This window comes from Topomyia yanbarensis, chromosome 2 (genome assembly GCF_030247195.1).
Source record: "Topomyia yanbarensis strain Yona2022 chromosome 2, ASM3024719v1, whole genome shotgun sequence".
NCBI classification, from domain to species: Eukaryota; Metazoa; Arthropoda; class Insecta; order Diptera; family Culicidae; genus Topomyia; species Topomyia yanbarensis.
Window position 1 is genome coordinate 300744805 of NC_080671.1, and position 22520 is coordinate 300767324.

A 22520-nucleotide genomic window follows, 5' to 3' on the forward strand; every position below is an offset into this window, starting at 1 on the left:
GCGTGTCATGCAATGACCACAGAAATCGAACACACGTAAGCGAGTGTGTGGATGTATTTTGCGGCAGGCAAACCGACTGAAGAGCGAATCCGATTCAGTCTGTTGAGAACTATTGATAGGAGAAGACGCTTTGAAGCGAAAAATACTCCGGACATGGATACGACAATGGCGCAGTGGCTCCCAGTGACTAGTGCTTGAGAAAAAAAAGTGAAGTAAATATGTATCCGCGTTTTAAATAGCATCATGAACTTTTGGTTTGACGTTGCAAGCTAATGAAAGCAAGATACATTTTTTGGTAGTTTTATTGAGCTTGATCGTGTGAGGTGGAAAGATGCATTTGGCGAGCGGAAAAAACGACAGAATATCAATGTATGACGATAAACAGTAGAACGGAATTGGTATTTTTGTTGCCTAGATGATGAATGAGAAGATGAAAATACAAATGAGAACATGTTTGTTAAAGATTTCTTGCGTTTTGACTGAATGTTGATTTGTGTTTGAAGGCACGAATCAGGGTTGAATTGTATTGTATTGTATGTATTAAATTCGTGCGAGAGGACGCGAATTATGTTTGGATTCGTGCGAGAGGACGCGAATCAGGTTTGGATTCGTGCGAGAGGACGCGAATCGGATGGAACATGATTAAATTCGTGCGAGAGGACGCGAATTATGTTTGGGTTCGTGCGAGAGGACGCGAATCAGGTTTCGATTCGTGCGAGAGGACGCGAGTCGGAAGGAATATGTTTGAATTCGTGCGAGAGGACGCGAATCAGGTTTCGATTCGTGCGAGAGGACGCGAATCGGAAGAAATATGTTTGAATTCGTGCGAGAGGACGCGAATTATGGTTGGATTCGCGCGAGAGGACGCGAATCAGGTTTCGATTGGTGCGAGAGGGCACGAATCGGATGGAATATGTTTGAATTCGTGCGAGAGGACGCGAATTAGGTTTGGATTCGTGCGAGAGGACGCGAATCGGGTGGAACATGATTGAATTCGTGCGAGAGGACGCGAATTATGTTGGGATTCGTGCGAGAGGACGCGAATCAGGTTTCGATTCGTGCGAGTGGACGCGAATCGGATGGAATATGATTGAATTCGTGCGAGAGGACGCGAATAGGTTTGGATTCGTGCGAGAGGACGCGAATCAGGTTTCGATTCGTACGAGAGGACGCGAATCGTGTGGAACATGTTTGAATTCGTGCGAGAGGACGCGAAATAGGTTTAAATTCGGGCGAGAGGACACAAATCGGGTGGAACATGATTGAATTCGTGCGAGAGGACGCGAATTATGTTGGGATTCGTGCGAGAGGACGCGAATCAGGTTTCGATTCGTGCGAGTGGACGCGAATCGGATGGAATATGATTGAATTCGTGCGAGAGGACGCGAATAGGTTTGGATTCGTGCGAGAGGAGGCGAATCAGGTTTCGATTCGTGCGAGAGGACGCGAATCGTGTGGAACATGTTTGAATTCGTGCGAGAGGACGCAAAATAGGTTTAAATTCGGGCGAGAGGACACAAATCGGGTAAGATAGGTTTGAATTCGAACGAAAAGACGCGAAGTATGTTTGGTTTCGTACGAGAGGACGGATAGCAGATTAAGAATTATTTGGGAGGACGCGAATTATGTTTGGGTCCACGATCCAAATCTGGTATTTGCTTTGTTCTAACCCGTATAAATAAACACCATTCCAGAAAGCTTCGGAACCATTTCCAAACTATTCACCATATTGGGAATACGATTGATATATTCCATCATTATAATTCAATATTAAACTACCATACTAATTTTAGTTACCATTTCCAATATCTTCCGCGTATCCTATATTGAAGAGTTGCAGACTACATTGTACTTTTGTGCCACATGTTAATATTGCACTGGTGGTCTCTGTCATTCGCATATATGTTTACCGTGTTCCAAAAACCTGGGGATTAACATGATCAAAAATCCTCGTCTTACAATATCGATACAATTGAAAAGGTGAAGGGAACCGATTTTTTCTCCAACTAACATTTTATCCATCGCTAGATCTAAAATATGCATGCCACCATAAACTGTATGGTTCTTGAATGGTATGTTGTCAAAATGTATATGGAAAAGAACATATTTTGGTATGGTGACCGTTCTTAACAACCCGTTGTTTGTATGGTCAAGAATGGAAAAACGATAATTGTTATGTTCGATATTATACCAAGCAATGGTTAATCTATTGTTGAACGAACCATATTGAAAATGGTTTTCAAATGTTTGATGCAATGGTTGGCATATGGTACCCATTTATGCGGGAAGTCATGCGAGAAGGCGCGAATGAGGTCGGAAATTTGATGCATCGTGCGAGAGGAAACGAGTTGGGTTCGAATGCTCATTACCAGGTCACGATTGTTTTTTTGTTTGTGTGCACAAGGAAGATTTCATTTATCCATGATACAAGATAATGAACTATGGGATTTAAATAGCGAACACAGAGAGCTTGTGCGCCAGACGTTCATATAGAGAACAGTGCTCAATAATACAAGACTTTCATGATATATTTTGAATTTTTCGATACCATATTTACCATTAGAGTAGAGGTGAGAAAGGATGTAGTGTATAAGATATTGTTGGAAGAGAAATAACTTATCTAAAGCCGAAAATTATAAGAAATATCATTCCAATATTAGAATATGTGAGTAAAAAGTATACATTCCCACCTTAATGAACCATGTATATCGGTATGAATGTGCATGCAACAGGGTAAGAACATGCAGCAGTCTCATTGATGTGTGAGTTGCTCTATATATGCCTTGTGAGAAGGAAAGGGATTGACTGGTCGACAGAAATACAAGAGTGAGTACAGCTGTGTGTGTTGCAGCGTGTCATGCAATGACCACAGAAATCGAACACACGTAAGCGAGTGTGTGGATGTATTTTGCGGCAGGCAAACCGACTGAAGAGCGAATCCGATTCAGTCTGTTGAGAACTATTGATAGGAGAAGACAGGGTGGCCAGACCTACCGATTTATCGGTAGTCCTACCGATTTTGGTCTTCCCTACCGATTCACAGACGACCAAGGCAAAAATACCGATATTTTGTTATTCCTACCGAATACTACCGATTTTTATTGATTTTGGACACATCCTACTCAACATTCATTTTTTGGGTTGGATTTGGTCTGAGATCTGTGTTGTCAGTATTTTACAATTCTATGTCAATACTACGTTTTTGCGACAACAACCCGGCCTACCGATAAACTTTTAGTGACCCTACCGATATTAAGGAATTTTATCTGGCTGCTGGGACGGTAAGTTCTGTTTTAAAATTTTCCGTTTTGTGCAGTACGAAACAAAAGTGTTTGAAATTAGAAAACAAAAAGTTCTGCTGGGAATGTGATTGTTTCCGATGCAATTATACGCAGGAAATACAGGCCGTGTAAATGAAAACCGCGGTAATTTCAAAATTCGCGTAAAAAAAACCTGAGTGTACTCTCCTATATAAAATACTACGCTGCTGAACAGTGCAATAACTACAGAAGCACGTTGTCAAATGCCTTACTGATAAAAAACATATAACCAAAATATGAAACATATGAAAACCAATAGCACAGAGAACAGACATCCATGATCGAACAAAAATATTTAAAAAAACGTGTGTAAACATTTGAATTAATATACGAAAAACACTAGCGCCGCCGCACCAACCTATCCCAACTATCCGTCAAATCGATTCCGGAACCGGTTCGAAATCCTGGATGGATTCAGCATGGAATCTAGCTCAAAGAAAACAACTGATTCCGACTCTATCGGTTGACGCATTTGAGCTGGAATTCATGCTGGAAGTCCGAATCGGTTCCGGACTAGTTTGACTGGGTAGAGGAATAACCGCTGTCAATTCTGTCGCACTTAGCCACAAAAAAACATGACAGCAGCGCACCTGGTTTAGATATCCAAACTACCTTCGAAACCGTTAGAGATTTTACACAAGTTGAATGCTGAAGATGGACGTCTGTTCTCTGTGCTCTAACGTGGCAAGCAGAAAGTTAGCAAAAGTTGAGAAAACGAAGTTGATGCTGGCAGAGTTTCTGCGAGCATTTTGCGCGATTTGTGCGAGAATTCTGGCAACGAATTCGCTCAAATGCAACAACCGTTTCTGACAAAAGCGGTTAAATCAAGAACGGTTGGTTTCAAAATCGTCCAATGAAGGACGTTCGTTGGACCAATTTGGACATCGTCCAAATAACCGTTCAACGAACGTCCATCGTTGGACCCGTGTTGAACGATTTTGAAACAATTTTTTGGACTTCTCAGTGGGAAGCTGCTCACTTTTATCCAGAATTTAGTCAGAAATGTACGGCCAAGATCTCTGCCCGCTTCCTGTCACATCTTTGTTAGATGTTTTGTTTGATTCGTGCTAAATTCTACCAAGTAGGAATTGCCAGGATCTTTGCACAGTTTATGTCCGAGTTATGCCAGGGTTTTGCTCGGTTCCTGTCAAAATTTGCCAGAAAACGCGAGCGAAACTGAGTTCGCCCTAGCTCAACTAACCCGACAGGATACGCGCAGAAATTTGACAGGGCTGCCAAACCAAGACTTACAGAAATCTAGCAGAGCGGTCTCTGCCAGAAAATTTGCTCACTGGGCCACGGTGGGAAACCATCCCATTAAGTTCAGCCGGATTTCTGGCTGGTTCTATTATAATTCGTATTCCGGCTTCAGTGACACAACCGCTTCTAGTTAGAATCAGTTGTGTCACTGGAGCCAAAATGCTAATTAGAACCAGCCGGAATACCGGCTCATTTCCGGCTAAACTTTACTGGGATACTAACTCCATTCAGTTATCCGAACCGGTTCCGGAATGATTTAACTGGGAACTTGCCGTTTACTACCCTCTAAGAACGGTTGGTTTCAAAATTGTCCAATGAAGGACGTTCGTTGCAAAGAGAATAGGGAAAGAGACGAATAGTGTGAAGCCAAAAATACCTTATTGAGCAGACCAATCGTGCAATGTAAATAAACATTACTCATGCCTGAGTTAGAGGAGATAAGTATTGTACATCTATCAAAAAAGAAATTTGAGTTTTCGTCAGAATTTAGTTCAATCGTGATTGTAAGGTACATTCTAGAGTATATGTATGAGTAAAAACAAGCTTTAGAATTATTTCATCTCTTTGTTTCGGAATGCACATCTTTTGATAAACAAAACCAACGATCGACGTACGGTTTGTTTTCAAAATATAATAGGAGTCATTTAAAGTGCTGCCTGTGGAAGCGGTTGCCAAAATTCTAGTGTTAAAATCATCATAAAGGGATTGTTGCCGTTTTGACTGATTTTCACTCTTCGTCTCTTCCCCTATTCTCTTTGGATCGTTGGACCAATTTGGACAACGTCCAAATAACCGTTCAACCACAGAGAACAGACGTCCATCTTCAGCATTCAACTTGTGTAAAATCTCTAACGGTTTCGAAGGTAGTTTGGATATCCAAACCAGGTGCGCTACTGTCGTCATGTTTTTTTGGGGCTGAGTTCGACTGAATTGACAGCGGTTATTGCTCTACCCAGTCAAACTAGTCCGGAACCGATTCGGACTTCCAGCATTAATTCCAGTTCAAATGCATCAACCGATAGAGTCGGAATCGGTTGTTTTCTTTGAGTAAGATTCCATACTGAATCCATCAAAGATTTCGAACCGGTTCCGGAATGGATTTGACGGATAGTTGGGATAGTTTGGTATGGCAGAGCTAGTGTTTTTCGTATATTAATTCAAATGTTTACACACGTTTTTTAAATATTTTTGTTCGATCATGGATGTCTGTTCTCTGTGTTAATAGTTTCATCACAGAGAACAGACGTCCATCTTCAGCATTCAAATTGTGTAAAATCTCTAACGGCTTCCAAACCAGGTGCGCTACTGTCATGTTTTTTTGTGACTGAGTTCGACAGAATTGACACACGTTTTTTAAATATTTTTGTTGGATCATGGATGTCTGTTCTCTGTGGTTTCATTGTTGATGTCTTCAGCACCCAGTTAAGCTCAGCCGGAAATGAACTGGAATTCTGGCTGGTTCCAGTTCGTATTCCGGCTCCAGTGACACAACCGATTCTAGTTAGAATCGGTTGTGTCACTTGAGCCGGAATACGAACTGGAACCAGCCAGAATTCCAGTTCATTTCCGGCTGAACTTTACTGGGCAAGAACTTTTCATGCACGAATCCGATTATATGATGTGGTTTCATACTTGCACGGATATGTCTTCGTGTTACAGAATTTTTTTTTGCTCGTTTTCTTTTCTCTACGCTCGATAACACAAGGAAAAAGTAAAATAATTAATAACCATTATCTTAATACCTTTTTCATAAACATCCGAAAAGAACATGTTATTTAGCGTAGAGCACTCTAGTTAGAGTGTGGCCAAGAGGCCATGACGCATCCAAACGAACATGAAATTTGACGTATTTCTATTGTGTATACGTCAAATTCCATGTTCGTTTGGATACGTCATGACCTCTTGGCCACACTCTAACTGGAGTGCTCTAATGTAACGTCATGCTCGATTGGCTCCGGCATTTGACATGTTCAATTGGCTCCGCCTAACTATGAATATAGTAACTATAGTTAACATTGGCACTTGGCACAATCAAAGAGAATAGGGAAAGAGACGAATAGTGTGAAGCCAAAAATACCTTATTGAGCAGACCAATCGTGCAATGTAAATAAACATTACTCATGCCTGAGTTAGAGGAGATAAGTATTGTACATCTATCAAAAAAGAAATTTGAGTTTTCGTCAGAACTTAGTTCAATCGTGATTGTAAGGTACATTCTAGAGTATATGTATGAGTAAAAACAAGCTTTAGAATTATTTCATCTCTTTGTTTCGGAATGCACATCTTTTGATAAACAAAACCAACGATCGACGTACGGTTTGTTTTCAAAATATAATAGGAGTCATTTAAAGTGCTGCCTGTGGAAGCGGTTGCCAAAATTCTAGTGTTAAAATCATCATAAAGGGAGTGTTGCCGTTTTGACTGATTTTCACTCTTCGTCTCTTTCCCTATTCTCTTTGGGCACAATCAATAATCTTAGTTGCTTTGATAATATCGATAGGCTCATATCAAGTTGTTTTGTTTGAGTGATGGTTAAATTTTATTATCAATATTTAAATTATATCAAGAAAAATTACCACATAACCAAAGACTTCCAGCTCACGTTAACCTGTCATGGAATCAAGTACAGAAGATTTAGACGAAAGTATGGTGGACATAATAGGACGTGCAGAAGCCTTCCTATCGGCATACTCCAACATTTTGAATCATAATACAGAATCTCAATACAATACATCAAGTGATCTCTTCGAGTCTTCTGCAGAAAACGTATCATATACCACGGCCGAAAGCACGTCATGCCCCAATTCTGGTTCAACTTTTGATGAAAACATTTCTAGTACAGAAAGGGATCAACCTACTAACAGTCCATTGTCAGTTGTACCTGTTAACCAGGCAGTACCGGGACAAATTGAAGTTCTAAGCGATGACACTGACAACGACTCAAACGGTACAGTGTCGTATGAAGTTGAATTACCCGAAGCCGTCCAATACTCACCAACACGAAACAATGCAGAAACCGATGATTGTATTGTTGTATCTCAAGATGTCCCTATGATTGACTTGAGCTCGTCTGCGTATGGAGAGGATCTAGAAGTACATTCCAGACAAAGCCGCAGACGTCGCAGAAGATTAGGCTCGTCAGTCCCCGTTGTTGAACTAATTACTCTAGATGATTCCATGGTTGATCTACCTGTCTCAACACAGATACCAAATGCGAATTTGGGTTTAAATAGTAACGCAATCCCTCCACCAACAAAACGAATAACTACCTCAGAAATGGATTTGAATGTATCTCAATCTTCCGATGTTGGAGGATTGCCATGCTCCGTTAATTGTCCAATCTGTTTTGAACCAATCTTCAAGAAAGGTGCTTCTTCGACCATTTGCGGTCACCTATTTTGCCATTCTTGCATCAACCACGAGATCCAGCTTCGGAAAAAATGCCCGCTGTGCAAGCGTAAATTGATGCGGTCGCAGGTCCATCGTGTTTATTTTAATTGAATAATTCTTTTAGTGACCAACTTTGTAATAACTTTGTTTAATGCTAAAAATACTAGTTTTAAATATGATGTGCGATTTGTATGATAGATAATGATTTCATTACAACCAGATGTTCTTCGAAAATCACTGCATTTCCTTTAAGCACGTTTTCCAACCCGCGTAAGTTATTATTGTTTCTCTTCTTGGATTGTTCAGTTTGTCAATAGCACTGTACTGCCTATAATCGCAAGTCAATCCCATGTAGATAGGAAATCCCATAGAACATGGGATTGACTTGCGAATATGGACAGATTCTCTTGAAAAAAGGATTGGAATTTATTAGAAGCTTTAAAAAAATATAGCATTTTCGGTTTTACAATGTGCTACAGCAGTGTAGTGTAAAAATAAATAGCCGAGTTTGAATGAGTAGCAACGACTACACATCGATGTGATGTACACTCAAAGACGAAAATGCGATGCTTATTTATTGTACCTTCACCAACAGACAGCTTTGTGGGTTCTTAAACTAATTACATTTAAAGATTGTCATTGTCATTTCTCAGCCCACACCCTGGCAGACGTTCATCCGCCCATCTAGACTCTGTCTGTAACCCGTCAGGGTAACAATTTAGCACTGGGTGGAAATATACCCTTTTTTTGCGTATACACTCCGTAGAGTGTATTGTTTACGTTAAAGTTATGCTCACCGCTGTTCGATACCGTTCACATTTAGTTTGTAAATTTTTATATAGTTTCGCGTTTGTGAACGGTTTTGTGTAATCAGATAGGTGTAGAAAATTTTGTTTCATATTTATGTATAAATAACATAGGGCTTAGATAGGCCACCGCTCTCCTGCTGCTGAAATAAGGGTACTGGCTATGCTGCGCATAGGTGATGACAGCTATGCGGCGGTACGTTTTTTTGGTGCTGGTTTTGGTGTTTGTTTTGGGTCGAATGAGGAAGGCGGCGATCGAGTTTTTTTAGAAAGTGACAGACCACGGTGAAATTCAGACGTCCCCGTTACACCAGTTCGGGACAGTTTCCAGCCACAATAGCCGTAGTGCGAAGTGCGCGTGTGTGACGGAAAGTTATCCGTCGTAAAGTGCCGGCCCGTGGTTTGTGCGCTTGTTTATTTTGTGGTGCTGGATCGCCGTCGGGGGAAGCTAATCATCAAGGAATTTTCGCTTCCCCGGCTAACCGCAAAGGATCCAGACGCACCAATCCGCCCTCGCTGGGAAGGATAAGCCGAACGAGCTTTGCTCTCCTTCCCAGCTAATAGCCAAGGAGGGTGAAGCAGGGTGGACAAAGGCTCCCCCTGGGAAGAACACTGCGGTGTCTTCCGGGATTCTTTGCGGCGAGCAAAGAATCCGGTGATTCATCACCACCGTCGCTAGGGAGGTTCCAACAAAGGAGCCAAGCTCACCTCCCTAGCTAAAAGACAAGGACCGCTGCCGGAGCAGCCAACGTAATCAAGGAGAACTCGGCCGTTGCTGTCCCGGCCGGTCGGACGAGACCGCCCACCTTTCCGCCCAGCAGTAGCAGCTCAACGGCAACAGCAGCAGTGGAGAGTATTAGGAGGAAATAAAAGTCGGTAAATTTGTTAATTTATTTGTTTGGTTTACCTTTTTTTTGTTGTGACGAAAATCCGAAATTCTGTAGAAGCACCTAGGCCGCCCTGAAAAGAAGGGTTCGCCGGGCAAACAAGAACCCGAGTAGTGGGCAAACCCCTACTTACATTTGGCGCACAGCGCAAAACACACTGAAAAAAATATTTTCCTATTTTGGAAAATATTTTTTTCTTCCGGAGTGTGAGGTGCTTCTACTAAATAGAGGATTTTCGTAGAACAGTCGGTGAGGTTTCTTCCGCAATATTGTTCCGCGGTCGTATATTTATTAATTTATTTACATTTTTTGGCGTATTTTTTCGATTTTTTGTTTTTTCCTTTTTTTGTCCGAATTTGTGGATTGCGTTGTTTGTGTTTGGTCTGCCGGACGAGTAGTTTGAAGGTTGTTGTCATTTATTCGGTTGCGGTGGCCAATTGCCTTGAATTCTCAATCCGATTTGAGACATTTTTGGAGCAGCTTGATTTCCTGAAATTTTAAGGGAATCGTTAGTGGGCGAAAAATTGAAAATAATACCGTGTCAGTACTTACATGCTTTGTGTCTTGGTGATTTCTTCCAATATAGCGCAAGTTATGATGGCGTTGGAGAAATTCAACCAAGCGTGTGTGTTCATGCGCGTCGATCATTTACATTTCGATGAGCTGGATTTTGAGTTGCTATCTCGAAGCATTTTTATCTCTCCTGAGTCGGATCTTTCGGGTGTCCAGCGGCAGCGGCGTCTTCGGGGAATTTTGTCGCATGAGCGGTCGTCTCGGAGGGAATTAGTACGCAATTTCCGGGGTGACGTGGGTGAAGAAAAGGAGATCTGCCTTGGTAAATTACTAACAATCAAGGAAGATCTCCAGTACCGGTGCCCAAACAAGGAGATTTACCGAACACGGTTGCTTCATTTGGGGTCTAGGCTCCAGGTTATCCGAAATTATGCGGCAGGGGAGGTCAACCAGGAAATTTCGGGGTTGCTGGAGGAAGTTCTAGCAGTTTATGCCAGTCATTTTAACGACGAACAGGCAGCGCTTCCTCCCGACAACCAAGAAGGGGAGGATGGAGAGATTTTGGGAGATTTGCTGAGTACAGACGTACCTGCAATTCCACAGGGATCCAATCCTTCCGATAACGAAGGATCTCTTTCTAAACAGCTCGTAGGAGACGACCTGTTGCGTGTCTTGTGCGAGATGAGGGACGAGATTCGACAATTACGACAGCAATCCGACGATAATGGAGCCCTAGCGTCTCAGGGATCTGATGCTTTTTCAAAAGCTACTGAAACGCTAATGGGTGGGATTGCTTCACTGACAACCATTTCGTCAGTTTTAAGAAAGACGGTTCAAGAAGTTGTCTCACTTCGTGAATCCGTCAGTGAACTTCGGGCACTAGTACATCAGAAGGAAAGTGCTCCCGAGATGGATCTGCAGACCGATCTGGAAGATTTGCGTTTGATGGACGTACCCGATTCATTTGATGCACCAGAGATTCCTCGCCCAACACTGGCGCCCAGTCCCGATCAATTTGTGTTGAAGCGAGGATTCTCGGGTCAACAAAATCTATGTCCATCACTACCAATCGAGAAACCGAAACAGAATACTGGATTCACAGCCCCGTACCAAACTCAGAACCAGCCTTACGTTCCTGAATTGACCGAACAGCTGGCGGGACCATCATATCCGAACTTTTCGATATCCACCAATGCGGGAAACAGATCGATGGTGGCCCCCAGGAATTACTCGCGAAACCCGCAACGCGTCGCTGATTGGAAAATTCGGAAGTATGCTGGAACTGATGAAGGAACTGGACTTAATGAGTTTTTGGACACCGTAGCAAATTACGCTGCGTGTGAACAAATGTGCGAAGATGAACTTTTCAATTCTGCGATGCATTTGTTCACTGGCAATGCTTTGACCTGGTATCAGGCTATGCGTGCGCAAAACCGGTTGTTTAACTGGAACCATCTTGTTTGCGAGCTCAAGGTAAATTTTGTACATCCTGAACTTGATGCTACGCTCAAGATGAAGGCTCTCCAGCGCCGGCAGATGCGTAACGAATCTTTCCAGGAATATTTCCTGGAAATGGAGAAAATATTTCGTGCGATGACGGTTCCAATGGCACCGAGCGAAAAACTCGACGTGCTCAAGCGGAACCTGAAAGCCGACTATAAACAAATGCTAATCCTCAGGCCAGTGAACACGCTTTCGGAATTGATGAGTCTTGGTAAATCGATCGACGCCTCCAAGACGCCGATTTATCAGAAAGTTTTCGGTTCTTCTCGGGAAGTTGCTGCTTATTCTGATAATCCACCACAAAACAAACAAAAACAAAATAATCAAAACCAAAAGGGAGGTGGACAGAATAACGGCAACGCAAAATCCAAAACGTTTTGGAACAAGAATGCCAAACCGGCAGGTCTTGATTCAAGCAAGCCTCCTGATAACCAGAAAAAGAAACAGCAAGGGAATCAGGACGGCAAGAATCTCGAAGGAAACAATCAAAAACCGATCGAACCACCGCAGAAACCTATAATGTGTCTGGAGTATTTGGTGGAAAAGCATCGTCCTCCCGTGCTCGGCGTCTGCTACAATTGTGGAGACAAAGGACATGAATTTGAGGAATGCCGGAAACCAAATCGGGTCTTCTGCATCGTGTGTGGTTTTAAAGGATTTGATGTTTCTCGTTGCCCTTACTGCCTAAAAAACGGGATCAGAACCAACTGAAGTCGCAGTTGGCAGTAAAGCAGCGCTCCAAACAACAACTCATTATTAACCCCCAGATTTACGACAGTTTTCGACCGGCTCGTGATGAGGACTATGATAATTCATTGTCCGTCGAAACCATCGTCCTTGACGACCCGTTCGATAACCGTCCATTTGCAATTGTCGCAGTGTACGGCACATCCTTCAAAGCCTTACTCGACAGTGGTAGTAACGCCACAATTATAACTAAAAAGCTATACCGAAAGTTTTCGAAAAGTCCCTTGAAAAGGTTGGAACGGCCACTCGAACTACGTTCTGCAAATGGTCAATCCTTACCAATCATTGGACAAGCGTATCTCCCGTATACTTTTCAAAATTTGACAAAGGTCCTATGCACTCTTGTAGTAGAGCATCTGACCGTCAACTCCATTCTAGGTATGGACTTTTGGCGCGCCTTTGGGATTTCTCCTGAGATACAAAACTGTGCTCTGTTGAACTCAGGTCAGGAATCGGAAGACGACGAAGAAGATGAAGTACCGCGTGAGTCGATACTCACTTCGGAACAGTTAGCGCGCGTAGAAGAAGTAAAGAAGTGCTTCCAGGCAGTAGAGCCCGGAAAGCTAAGCTCAACCTCATTCACAGAGCACAGGATTGTCATCAAAGATGAATTCCAAGGTGCGGCACCCGTTTGCCGATATCCTTATCACATGAGCCCAAAGAAACTGTCTAAGGTCTGGGAAGAGGTTGACCGATGGCGGTCTATGGGAATTATCGAGGAGTCTGATTCGGATTGGTCGCTTAATATTGTGGCGGTCACGAAACCAGACGACTCAATTCGCCTTTGTCTAGACGCTAGGCCTCTCAATGAGCGTACTGTACGAGATGCATACCCTCTGCCCCACCCTGGGCGAATATTGGGCGGCTTACCCAAGGCGAAGTACCTGTCTACTATAGACTTGAAGGAGGCCTTTCTCCAGGTACCCCTGGCCAAGGATAGTCGCAAATATACTGCTTTCAGTGTTCCCGGCAGGGGTATGTTCCAATTTACTCGTCTACCATTTGGTCTCGTCAACAGCCCCGCTACTCTGGCGCGACTGATGGACCAGGTTCTAGGACGAGGTAAATGGGAACCTTACGTTTTCGTCTACCTAGATGACATCATCGTGGTAAGCGAAACGTTCGAGCATCACATACAGTTGCTCAAAGCAGTGGCCGATTGTCTAGCAAGAGCCAACCTAACCATCAATTTGGAAAAATCCCGTTTTGGAGTCCCCGAACTAAAGTTTCTTGGTTATTTGTTGAATCGGGACGGACTCAAGGTCAATCCTGACAAAATTCAACCCATTCTCGACTACGAGAGACCGGTTACCGTGACGAAACTATGTCGTTTCCTCGGTATGTGCGGTTATTACCGCCGCTTCATTGATCGGTTCAGTGAGGTCACTGCTCCCTTGACCGATCTGCTCAAAACGAAAACCAAGAGCTTAGTTTGGAACTCCGAGGCAGAACTCGCGTTCCTTAAAATTAAGGAACTTCTAGTCACTCCTCCAGTTTTAGTCCCACCAGACTTCTCCAAAGAGTTCATCCTTCAGACAGACGCTAGTGACGTAGCAGTCGCTGCTGTTCTGGTGCAGGAGTATCCCGAGGGCGAGAAAGTAGTTGCTTACTTTTCGCATAAACTGACCACTCCCCAAAGGAACTATCATGCAACTGAGAAGGAAGGTCTGGCGGTGATAATGGCGGTTGAACACTTCCGAGGTTACTTGGAAGGTTATCATTTTCGACTGGTCACTGATTCGTCAGCGATTACGTGGATATTGAAGACTAAATGGAAAACCAGTTCACGTTTGAGTCGTTGGAGTTTAGAATTGCAACTCTACGACATGTCTATTGAGCACCGGAAAGGCAAGGACAATGTCGTTCCAGATGCGTTATCCCGGGCCGTAGCAGCCGTTTCCGCTTTGTCCACCTCAGACTGGTACTGTTCCATGAAGTCCAAAGTTATCCAAAATCCTGACGACTATGCCGACTTCAAAGTAGAAAATGATCAACTTTTCAAGTATGTAAACTCGAAAGTTGTTCCGTGCGACTCGCGGTTCAGTTGGAAACTCGTCCCAGCACCCGAGTTCCGTCAAGATTTGATTCAACGTACCCACGAAAATTTGCTTCACGTGGGATACGATAAAACGATCCACGAAGTACAGTTACGATATTACTGGCCTCGTATGGGATCTGAAGTACGAAAGTTTATTCGAGAATGTGGGACGTGCAAGGAAATCAAAGCTCCTTTCGTCCCAGTCCAGCCCGAAATGGGTAAGTCGCGTGCGACTAATGCACCATGGCGAATGGTTTCTGTGGACTATATTGGTCCTCTTCCAAAAAGCAAACGTTGCAATCAACACTTGCTTGTCGTCCTCGACGTCTTCAGCAAGTACGTCATGTTAACCCCCGTTCGCAAAATCGCTAGTACGTCACTCTGTACGATACTGCGCGAACAGTGGTTCAATCGCCATGGTAGCCCGGAAATTCTGCTAAGCGAAAATGCCTCCACTTTCACCTCGAAGGAGTTCAGTCAATTCATAAAAGAAACCAACGTCAAACATTGGCTGAACTCCCGCTATCATTCGCAGGCTAACCCAGTGGAGCGAACAAATCGCTCGATAAACACCGCAATCCGGGCATATGCTCGAACCGAGCAGCGCAACTGGGATGTCCACATCACCGATGTGGAGCGCATCCTAAATACTACCGTTCATTCCTCCACTGGGTTTAGTCCACATTTCATTATACACGGGTGTGAAATGGCATCTGCCGATGACTTCAGCAGGATTTCCGGTGAGGGTGACCTAGAAACAAGACACCAACAGATAGACAAAATCCGGGAGATTGTGGTCAAAAGTTTGGCAAAGGCAAGCGAGGGCATTCGACATCAGTACAACTTGCGTCATCGAAAGTTCTCCAAACCTTTTGAAACGGGACAAATGGTATACCGTCGAAACATGAAGTTGTCGAATGCACTCGAGTCTTACAATGCTAAACTTGGACCACAATACTTACCGGCAAAAATTGTCTCAAAAAAAGGTGTATCCTCCTACGAGCTGGAGGATTTAGCAGGTAAAAATCTCGGAGTTTGGCCAGCAAATCTCCTTAAACCAGCATAAAAACTTTTCCGTGCCGTCTGTGACGGTATGCTTTTATATGGATTACTCACTTGGGAGTTTTCCGAAAGCAGCCGTCAGTTCCCGACGGCAACAACAATACGGACTTTGGTCCGAATAAAAAAAACAACAATTTCTCCGTCTTCTCTATTTTTATTGCGGAAGACCAACTCTGCCGCGAGAAGGTTCTTCAACACCTTCTTGCAATTTTTCAGAGCCACACTCACGCAGTGTGGTAAACAAACACTCGCACGAAATATATGCTCCGGCCCCGGTGACGACTACGGTAGGGTGGAATACTCCACTAAAAAAAACATTAATCTTATACCGTGCCGTTCTCCCGGGCACCGAACGCATCTAAATACACTACCTGCCGTGTTCGGCAAACAGAAACAAAATTCTTTAGCGCCCCACTCACGCAGTGAGGTAATCAAATTATCTCACTTAATGTATGGTCGGGGACCCGTCTTGGCCACGGAAGGATAGAATTATCCACTTCAATAAACACACCGTGGTCCCCGGCCGCATCAAATACATCATTCTTCTGCCGTGTTCGGCAACATAAAATTTTTCAAAAACCCCTTTCTGTGGGGAAGACTCGCACCTACGGGTGAACTAAATTATATAAAATTTCTCCTTGTTTGGGTCACTATATAAAAAAAACACCTTTCCCCTCTTCGCCGGGGACACTTCGTTCGCGTGAGTGGTTCCACTACTCCGGGACCGACCGTAAACGGAATAATAGAAAACAGTTTGCGAACCGATTTCGCGAACTGTTTTGTTTTTATTTATATTTTGAAGATGATTCATTCATCCATTCAGATGGGTGAAAATATCATCATCAATTTTGACAGTTTCCCCGATGTTCGCATCAATGCTCTGCATCATGCAGGTGTAGCCCGATTCGGATCAGGATGGTATGGGTGTTAGAGGGATGTGGGTTAAACAGCGCCTCGCGTCTTCGAATCGAATAATAAAATTTTATTTCGCATAATTTTGGGTTTTGTGGTTAAACCTGGGGTGGTTCGTTTGATTCCAGCGGGAATCATTTTGATATTTTTAAATTATGCGAAAGACATTCTTTGGTCCCTCTCAAACGTTTCTTTTGCTATGTACGAAGCGTTTTGAGGCGAAAAGGGACGAATATACAAACTTTTTGTCCGGAATGTCTGTGAGTGGGAGAAATGATGACGTGTTAAGCGGTATTGTATGAGTGAATGTATGAGTGTGGAGTCGAACAGAGTGAATGAGTGCATGTGTGAATGATAAGATAAAATTGTTTTGGGGTCAATTCAAAGTGCATATCGGAATGTGAATGATCGAGTAGGCCAGTGATTGAGGATGAATGAATGGGATAATTGTATGAATGTATTTGGATAGAAACCCCAGCACAAGCGTATAGTACTGGTACCGTGAGGACACGAAAGACATTTCTGGACAGTCGATGAAAAGAACAATATAATGCCGACAACCGTTCCCCTGCACGTTGAAACATTGAAAATTGTCAATGCCACTTGCAGAATTTTGGGAATTTCGAGTTGTTACCGATCTTGTTTTCGGATTAGATTTAGGGTTCAACCCATAGCCGAGTAATGACGATGGCTGACAACCTCTCGCTTCGCGTATGCTGTCAGTATTATCAGACCCAACACAGGCAAACTTTTCACCAATGAGGACCGCCGGTCGATTAGTTTTTTTGACATGAATTATTGATAAATTGCGGAAGAAATGATTAGGTGTAGTTAGTTTTTCTTTGTTTATTTATTTATTTATTCATTTCGTTCATTATTATTGTATCGGTGTTAGGTGTTAGGTTAGAAAAAAAATTGTTGCCAATTTTTTTCCACCCGGTGTGGGCGAGATTGTAACCCGTCAGGGTAACAATTTAGCACTGGGTGGAAATATACCCTTTTTTTTGCGTATACACTCCGTAGAGTGTATTGTTTACGTTAAAGTTATGCTCACCGCTGTTCGATACCGTTCACATTTAGTTTGTAAATTTTTATATAGTTTCGCGTTTGTGAACGGTTTTGTGTAATCAGATAGGTGTAGAAAATTTTGTTTCATATTTATGTATAAATAACATAGGGCTTAGATAGGCCACCGCTCTCCTGCTGCTGAAATAAGGGTACTGGCTATGCTGCGCATAGGTGATGACAGCTATGCGGCGGTACGTTTTTTTGGTGCTGGTTTTGGTGTTTGTTTTGGGTCGAATGAGGAAGGCGGCGATCGAGTTTTTTTAGAAAGTGACAGACCACGGTGAAATTCAGACGTCCCCGTTACACCAGTTCGGGACAGTTTCCAGCCACAATAGCCGTAGTGCGAAGTGCGCGTGTGTGACGGAAAGTTATCCGTCGTAAAGTGCCGGCCCGTGGTTTGTGCGCTTGTTTATTTTGTGGTGCTGGATCGCCGTCGGGGGAAGCTAATCATCAAGGAATTTTTGCTTCCCCGGCTAACCGCAAAGGATCCAGACGCACCAATCCGCCCTCGCTGGGAAGGATAAGCCGAACGAGCTTTGCTCTCCTTCCCAGCTAATAGCCAAGGAGGGTGAAGCAGGGTGGACAAAGGCTCCCCCTGGGAAGAACACTGCGGTGTCTTCCGGGATTCTTTGCGGCGAGCAAAGAATCCGGTGATTCATCACCACCGTCGCTAGGGAGGTTCCAACAAAGGAGCCAAGCTCACCTCCCTAGCTAAAAGACAAGGACCGCTGCCGGAGCAGCCAACGTAATCAAGGAGAACTCGGCCGTTGCTGTCCCGGCCGGTCGGACGAGACCGCCCACCTTTCCGCCCAGCAGTAGCAGCTCAACGGCAACAGCAGCAGTGGAGAGTATTAGGAGGAAATAAAAGTCGGTAAATTTGTTAATTTATTTGTTTGGTTTACCTTTTTTTTGTTGTGACGAAAATCCGAAATTCTGTAGAAGCACCTAGGCCGCCCTGAAAAGAAGGGTTCGCCGGGCAAACAAGAACCCGAGTAGTGGGCAAACCCCTACTTACATGTCAAGATGAGGACCTACAAAACCTAACTGTTCGTATGTGCTAGTCCGTATAGCACACCAGTTTCTTCCACAAGCAGGTGCCGGCTGTTAACCAGTCCCACAAGTTTCAGATACATTACGGGCCCTATTCTCACAGTCACGTCACTTGGTGACTAGAAGAAAATTTCCTTCTAGTCACTAGGTGACGTGACTGTGATAATAGGGCCCTACATAGAGGATAGTTGAAGGCAGAAAATGAGGAGATAGTAGAGAGATTTTGGTTTGCTGGAACGAGACAAGAAAAGCAAAATGATTGTGATTAGTATCGTAGTTATAATAAATAAGTAAACGATTTCTCATCTGTTTATTTCCTTGTTCGTAGTCCTCCTTCCTGTTCCTGATCTGTTTGGGCTATTGGCTTTCGGTTTCCTTGGCCGTCACGTTCTCTTGCGGCCGAGTGGCATATAATATAGCAAGAGAAACAAATGAAGACGAAAAAAAATGAAAATAAATGCGAATGCTCTCCTTGCAGACCCCGAACATAACCCTTACTTTCCTTTTGCTTATCATTTTGGTACCATCCGAGGAGCACTTGGCCTTGTACCCACATCTCTTCCACAATCCTCATGGTTTTCTCCATTTATCACTGACGTCACATGTGATATTTGGGCACTGAAAATGATTTTCCGAGCAGACAATCAAAATCAAAGATTGTCAGGTAATTAGTGCACTTTCTGCACCAGGTATCATATCGCATTTGTAGATACACATATTAAGTGTATCTACTATACGATATGATGGCCGGAAGGATAGATAAGCTACCCAAGCTCCCCAACTAAAATTCCAAATATCTAAAATTCCAAATTTCTAAGATTCAAAAATCCTGGAGTCATAAAATTCTGAAATTCCAAAATTCTAAAATTCCAAACTTGTAAAATTCTAAAATGCTAATGATACTAGAATTCTAGTACACCAAAATTTCAAAATTCTGTGATTCTAAAATTCGAAGATTCCAAAATTCTAAAGTTCTAAAATTTTAAAATACTAAAATTCAAAAAAAATCTAAAATTCTGAAATTCTCAAATTTTGAATTTTTGATATTCAAAGAAATTTAGTAGTTTTAAAATTCTAAAGTTCTAAAACGGTAAATAGTAAAATTCAGAAGTAATAGAATTCTAAATTCTAGAATGTCAAAATTCTAAGCTTAAAATTGCAAAATAGTAAGATTCTAAACTTTTGAAATTTTAATATTCTAAATTACCAAAATTCTATATATCTCAAATTCAAAGATTCTCAAATGTTAAAATTCCAAAGTTCTAATATTAGAATCACAGAGAACAGACATCCATGATCGAACAAAAATATTTAAAAAACGTGTGTAAACATTTGAATTAATATAAGAAAAACACTAGCGCCGCCGCACCAACCTATCCCAACTATCCGTCAAATCGATTCCGGAACCGGTTCGAAATCCTGGATGTATTCAGCATGGAATCTAGCTCAAAGAAAACAACCGATTCCGACTCTATCGGTTGACGCATTTGAGCTGGAATTCATGCTGGAAGTCCGAATCGGTTCCGGATTAGTTTGACTGCCCTCTAAGAACGGTTGGTTTCAAAATCGTCCAATGAATGACGTATGTTGGACCAATTTGGACAACGTCCAAATAACCGTCCAACAAACGTCCATCGTTGGACCTGTGTTGAACGATTTTGAAACAATTTTTTGGACGTCTCAGTGGGTGCCCTCTAAGAACGAAAACGCGTCAACCGATTGGCGATTCTACGTTGAAACCGCTCGCAGATAGCGCTGGAAGGAAAGTGTTGCTGATTTTATTCTGTTCTGTCATAGTGCATATATTTTCTGTAAACATTGGTAAAAAATGACTTTTAAACACCAAATTACCGATCAATTTGTTGATAATTGTTTATGAAAATGAAGGAAAACCATCATTTTATAAGATGATGAGTAAACATCTTGCGAAAAGAGTGTAAAACATAGTGGTTTCTAATATTATTCGCAGAGCTATATGCGCGCTGTTTCGAAATGTAATTTGTTGAGCACCGTAGCCGCCGCAACAGCATTTCCCGTTCGTCCTAAGTTAAGCTAAACCTTCATGAGATGGTGTAAATTCATGAAACTCTCCAGATCAGGCGAGGAAAGAATCTATCCGGCTAATAGGAAAGTGTCAGCTTTGTATCATGCACAGCCGATCCTTCTCTCCGATAGTCTTCACTGAATCTCCTACGTAGTTCAAAATATGAAGGAGTTCGACATTGGTACTGATTGGGTCTCGGTTTCGAGTTGGAACTTTATTTATGGAACGATTTTTTATAACCACTATAATACCCCGATTACATTTCGAAGAAATGTATGAGTCAAATAGTCGCAAATGGCTGTAATTTAAGAATAATTGCAAATAAAACTAAATTTCTTACTCGTTTCATTCATATTTTGGCAGTGGTAAGCTTTTTCCGAGATGATAATGAAGATTTTGTTGTAAGCTACGACTCACGGGTGAAAAAAAGCAAACTGTATCACCACAGAGAACAGACATCCATGATCGAACAAAAATATTTAAAAAACGTGTGTAAACATTTGAATTAATATACTAAAAACACTAGTGCCGCCACACCAACCTATCCCAACTATCCGTCAAATCGATTCCGGAACCGGTTCGAAATCCTGGATGGATTCTGCATGGAATCTAGCTCAAAGAAAACAACCGATTCCGACTCTATCGGTTGACGCATTTGAGCTGGAATTCATGCTGGAAGTCCGAATCGGTTCCGGACTAGTTTGACTGGGTAGAGGAATAATCGCTGTCAATTCTGTCGCACTCAGCCACAAAAACAAACATGACGACAGTAGCGCACCTGGTTTAGATATCTGTTCTCTGTGGTATCACTTTGCCAGTTCATGAGCTGAATCATAGGTGTCGCATGACTACCCACTGAGACGTCCAAAAATTTGTTTCAAAATCGTTCAACACGGGTCCAACGATGGACGTTCGTTGAACGGTTATTTGGACGTTTCCAAATTGGTCCAACGAACGTCCGTCATTGGACGATTTTGTAACCAACCGTTCTTAGAGGGTAATTTTGGTTTTGCCGCAAATCGCCAATAGAGTCGGAATCGGTTGTTTTCTTTGAGCTAGATTCCATGCTGAATCCATCCAGAATTTCGAACCGGTTCCGGAATCGATTTGACCAGCCCTCTGACAACCCTATACCATCATATGGATTTTGACAGCGACCTACATATATGGGGCGTTATAGCTATAAAGCCCCAAACAAAGAATTATGTTCGGCACTATGCTCGATATTCAAGCATTCCACACGACGTTTTGCATCGTGTGGGATGATTTAATATCATATCATTCAGAAAATCGACATTTTGTAACCAAATACGGCTTCTAATCATTCGGTTCAAAACCAATGTTTTGCCTTTCATGGCAGTGAGGCTGGCTGTACAGAGACGTCGTCCTTGACAGGGGGCTGGATTTGATGGATAGTTGGGATAGGTTGGTGCGGCGGCGCTAGTGTTTTTCGTATATTAATTCAAATGTTTACACACGTTTTTTAAATATTTTTGTTCGATCATGGATGTCTGTTCTCTGTGATGGACGTCTGTTCTCTCTGTTAGAATCTCAGAATGTCAAAATGTTCTAAGATTCTAAAATTGTAGAATTCTAATATTCTTATGTTTTAAAAATCTGAAACCTGAAAATTCTGAAGTCTGATGTTTGAAAATTTCAAGATTTAAGATTTCTAAATTTCTCAAAATTCTTACATTCTGCGATTCTTAAATTTCAAAATCCTGACATTTAAAAATGCTAATCTTTCAAAATTCTAAAATACAAAAATTTAGACTTTTGGAAATAGCGAATTCATGAATAATAGTAACACAGAGATAGTGATAGTAATATTCAAATTCTAGGAGCCCAGCAAAACTACCATAAACCGGAATTCTCTTCCAGCAAATCCTCACCAAACACCAACACGGCCCAGATCAGTCT

General features: G+C 42.5%; 1 protein-coding gene across 1 annotated transcript; it reads left to right on the forward strand.

The window, feature by feature from the left end:
• Positions 1-7042: 7042 nt before the first annotated feature.
• LOC131683366 (uncharacterized) lies at positions 7043-8162 on the forward strand. The gene has a single exon (XM_058965289.1). It carries the CDS (start codon positions 7194-7196, stop codon positions 8079-8081), a length of 888 nt encoding a protein of 295 aa, XP_058821272.1. The 5' UTR covers positions 7043-7193; the 3' UTR covers positions 8082-8162.
• The last annotated feature ends 14358 nt before the right edge of the window (positions 8163-22520 follow it).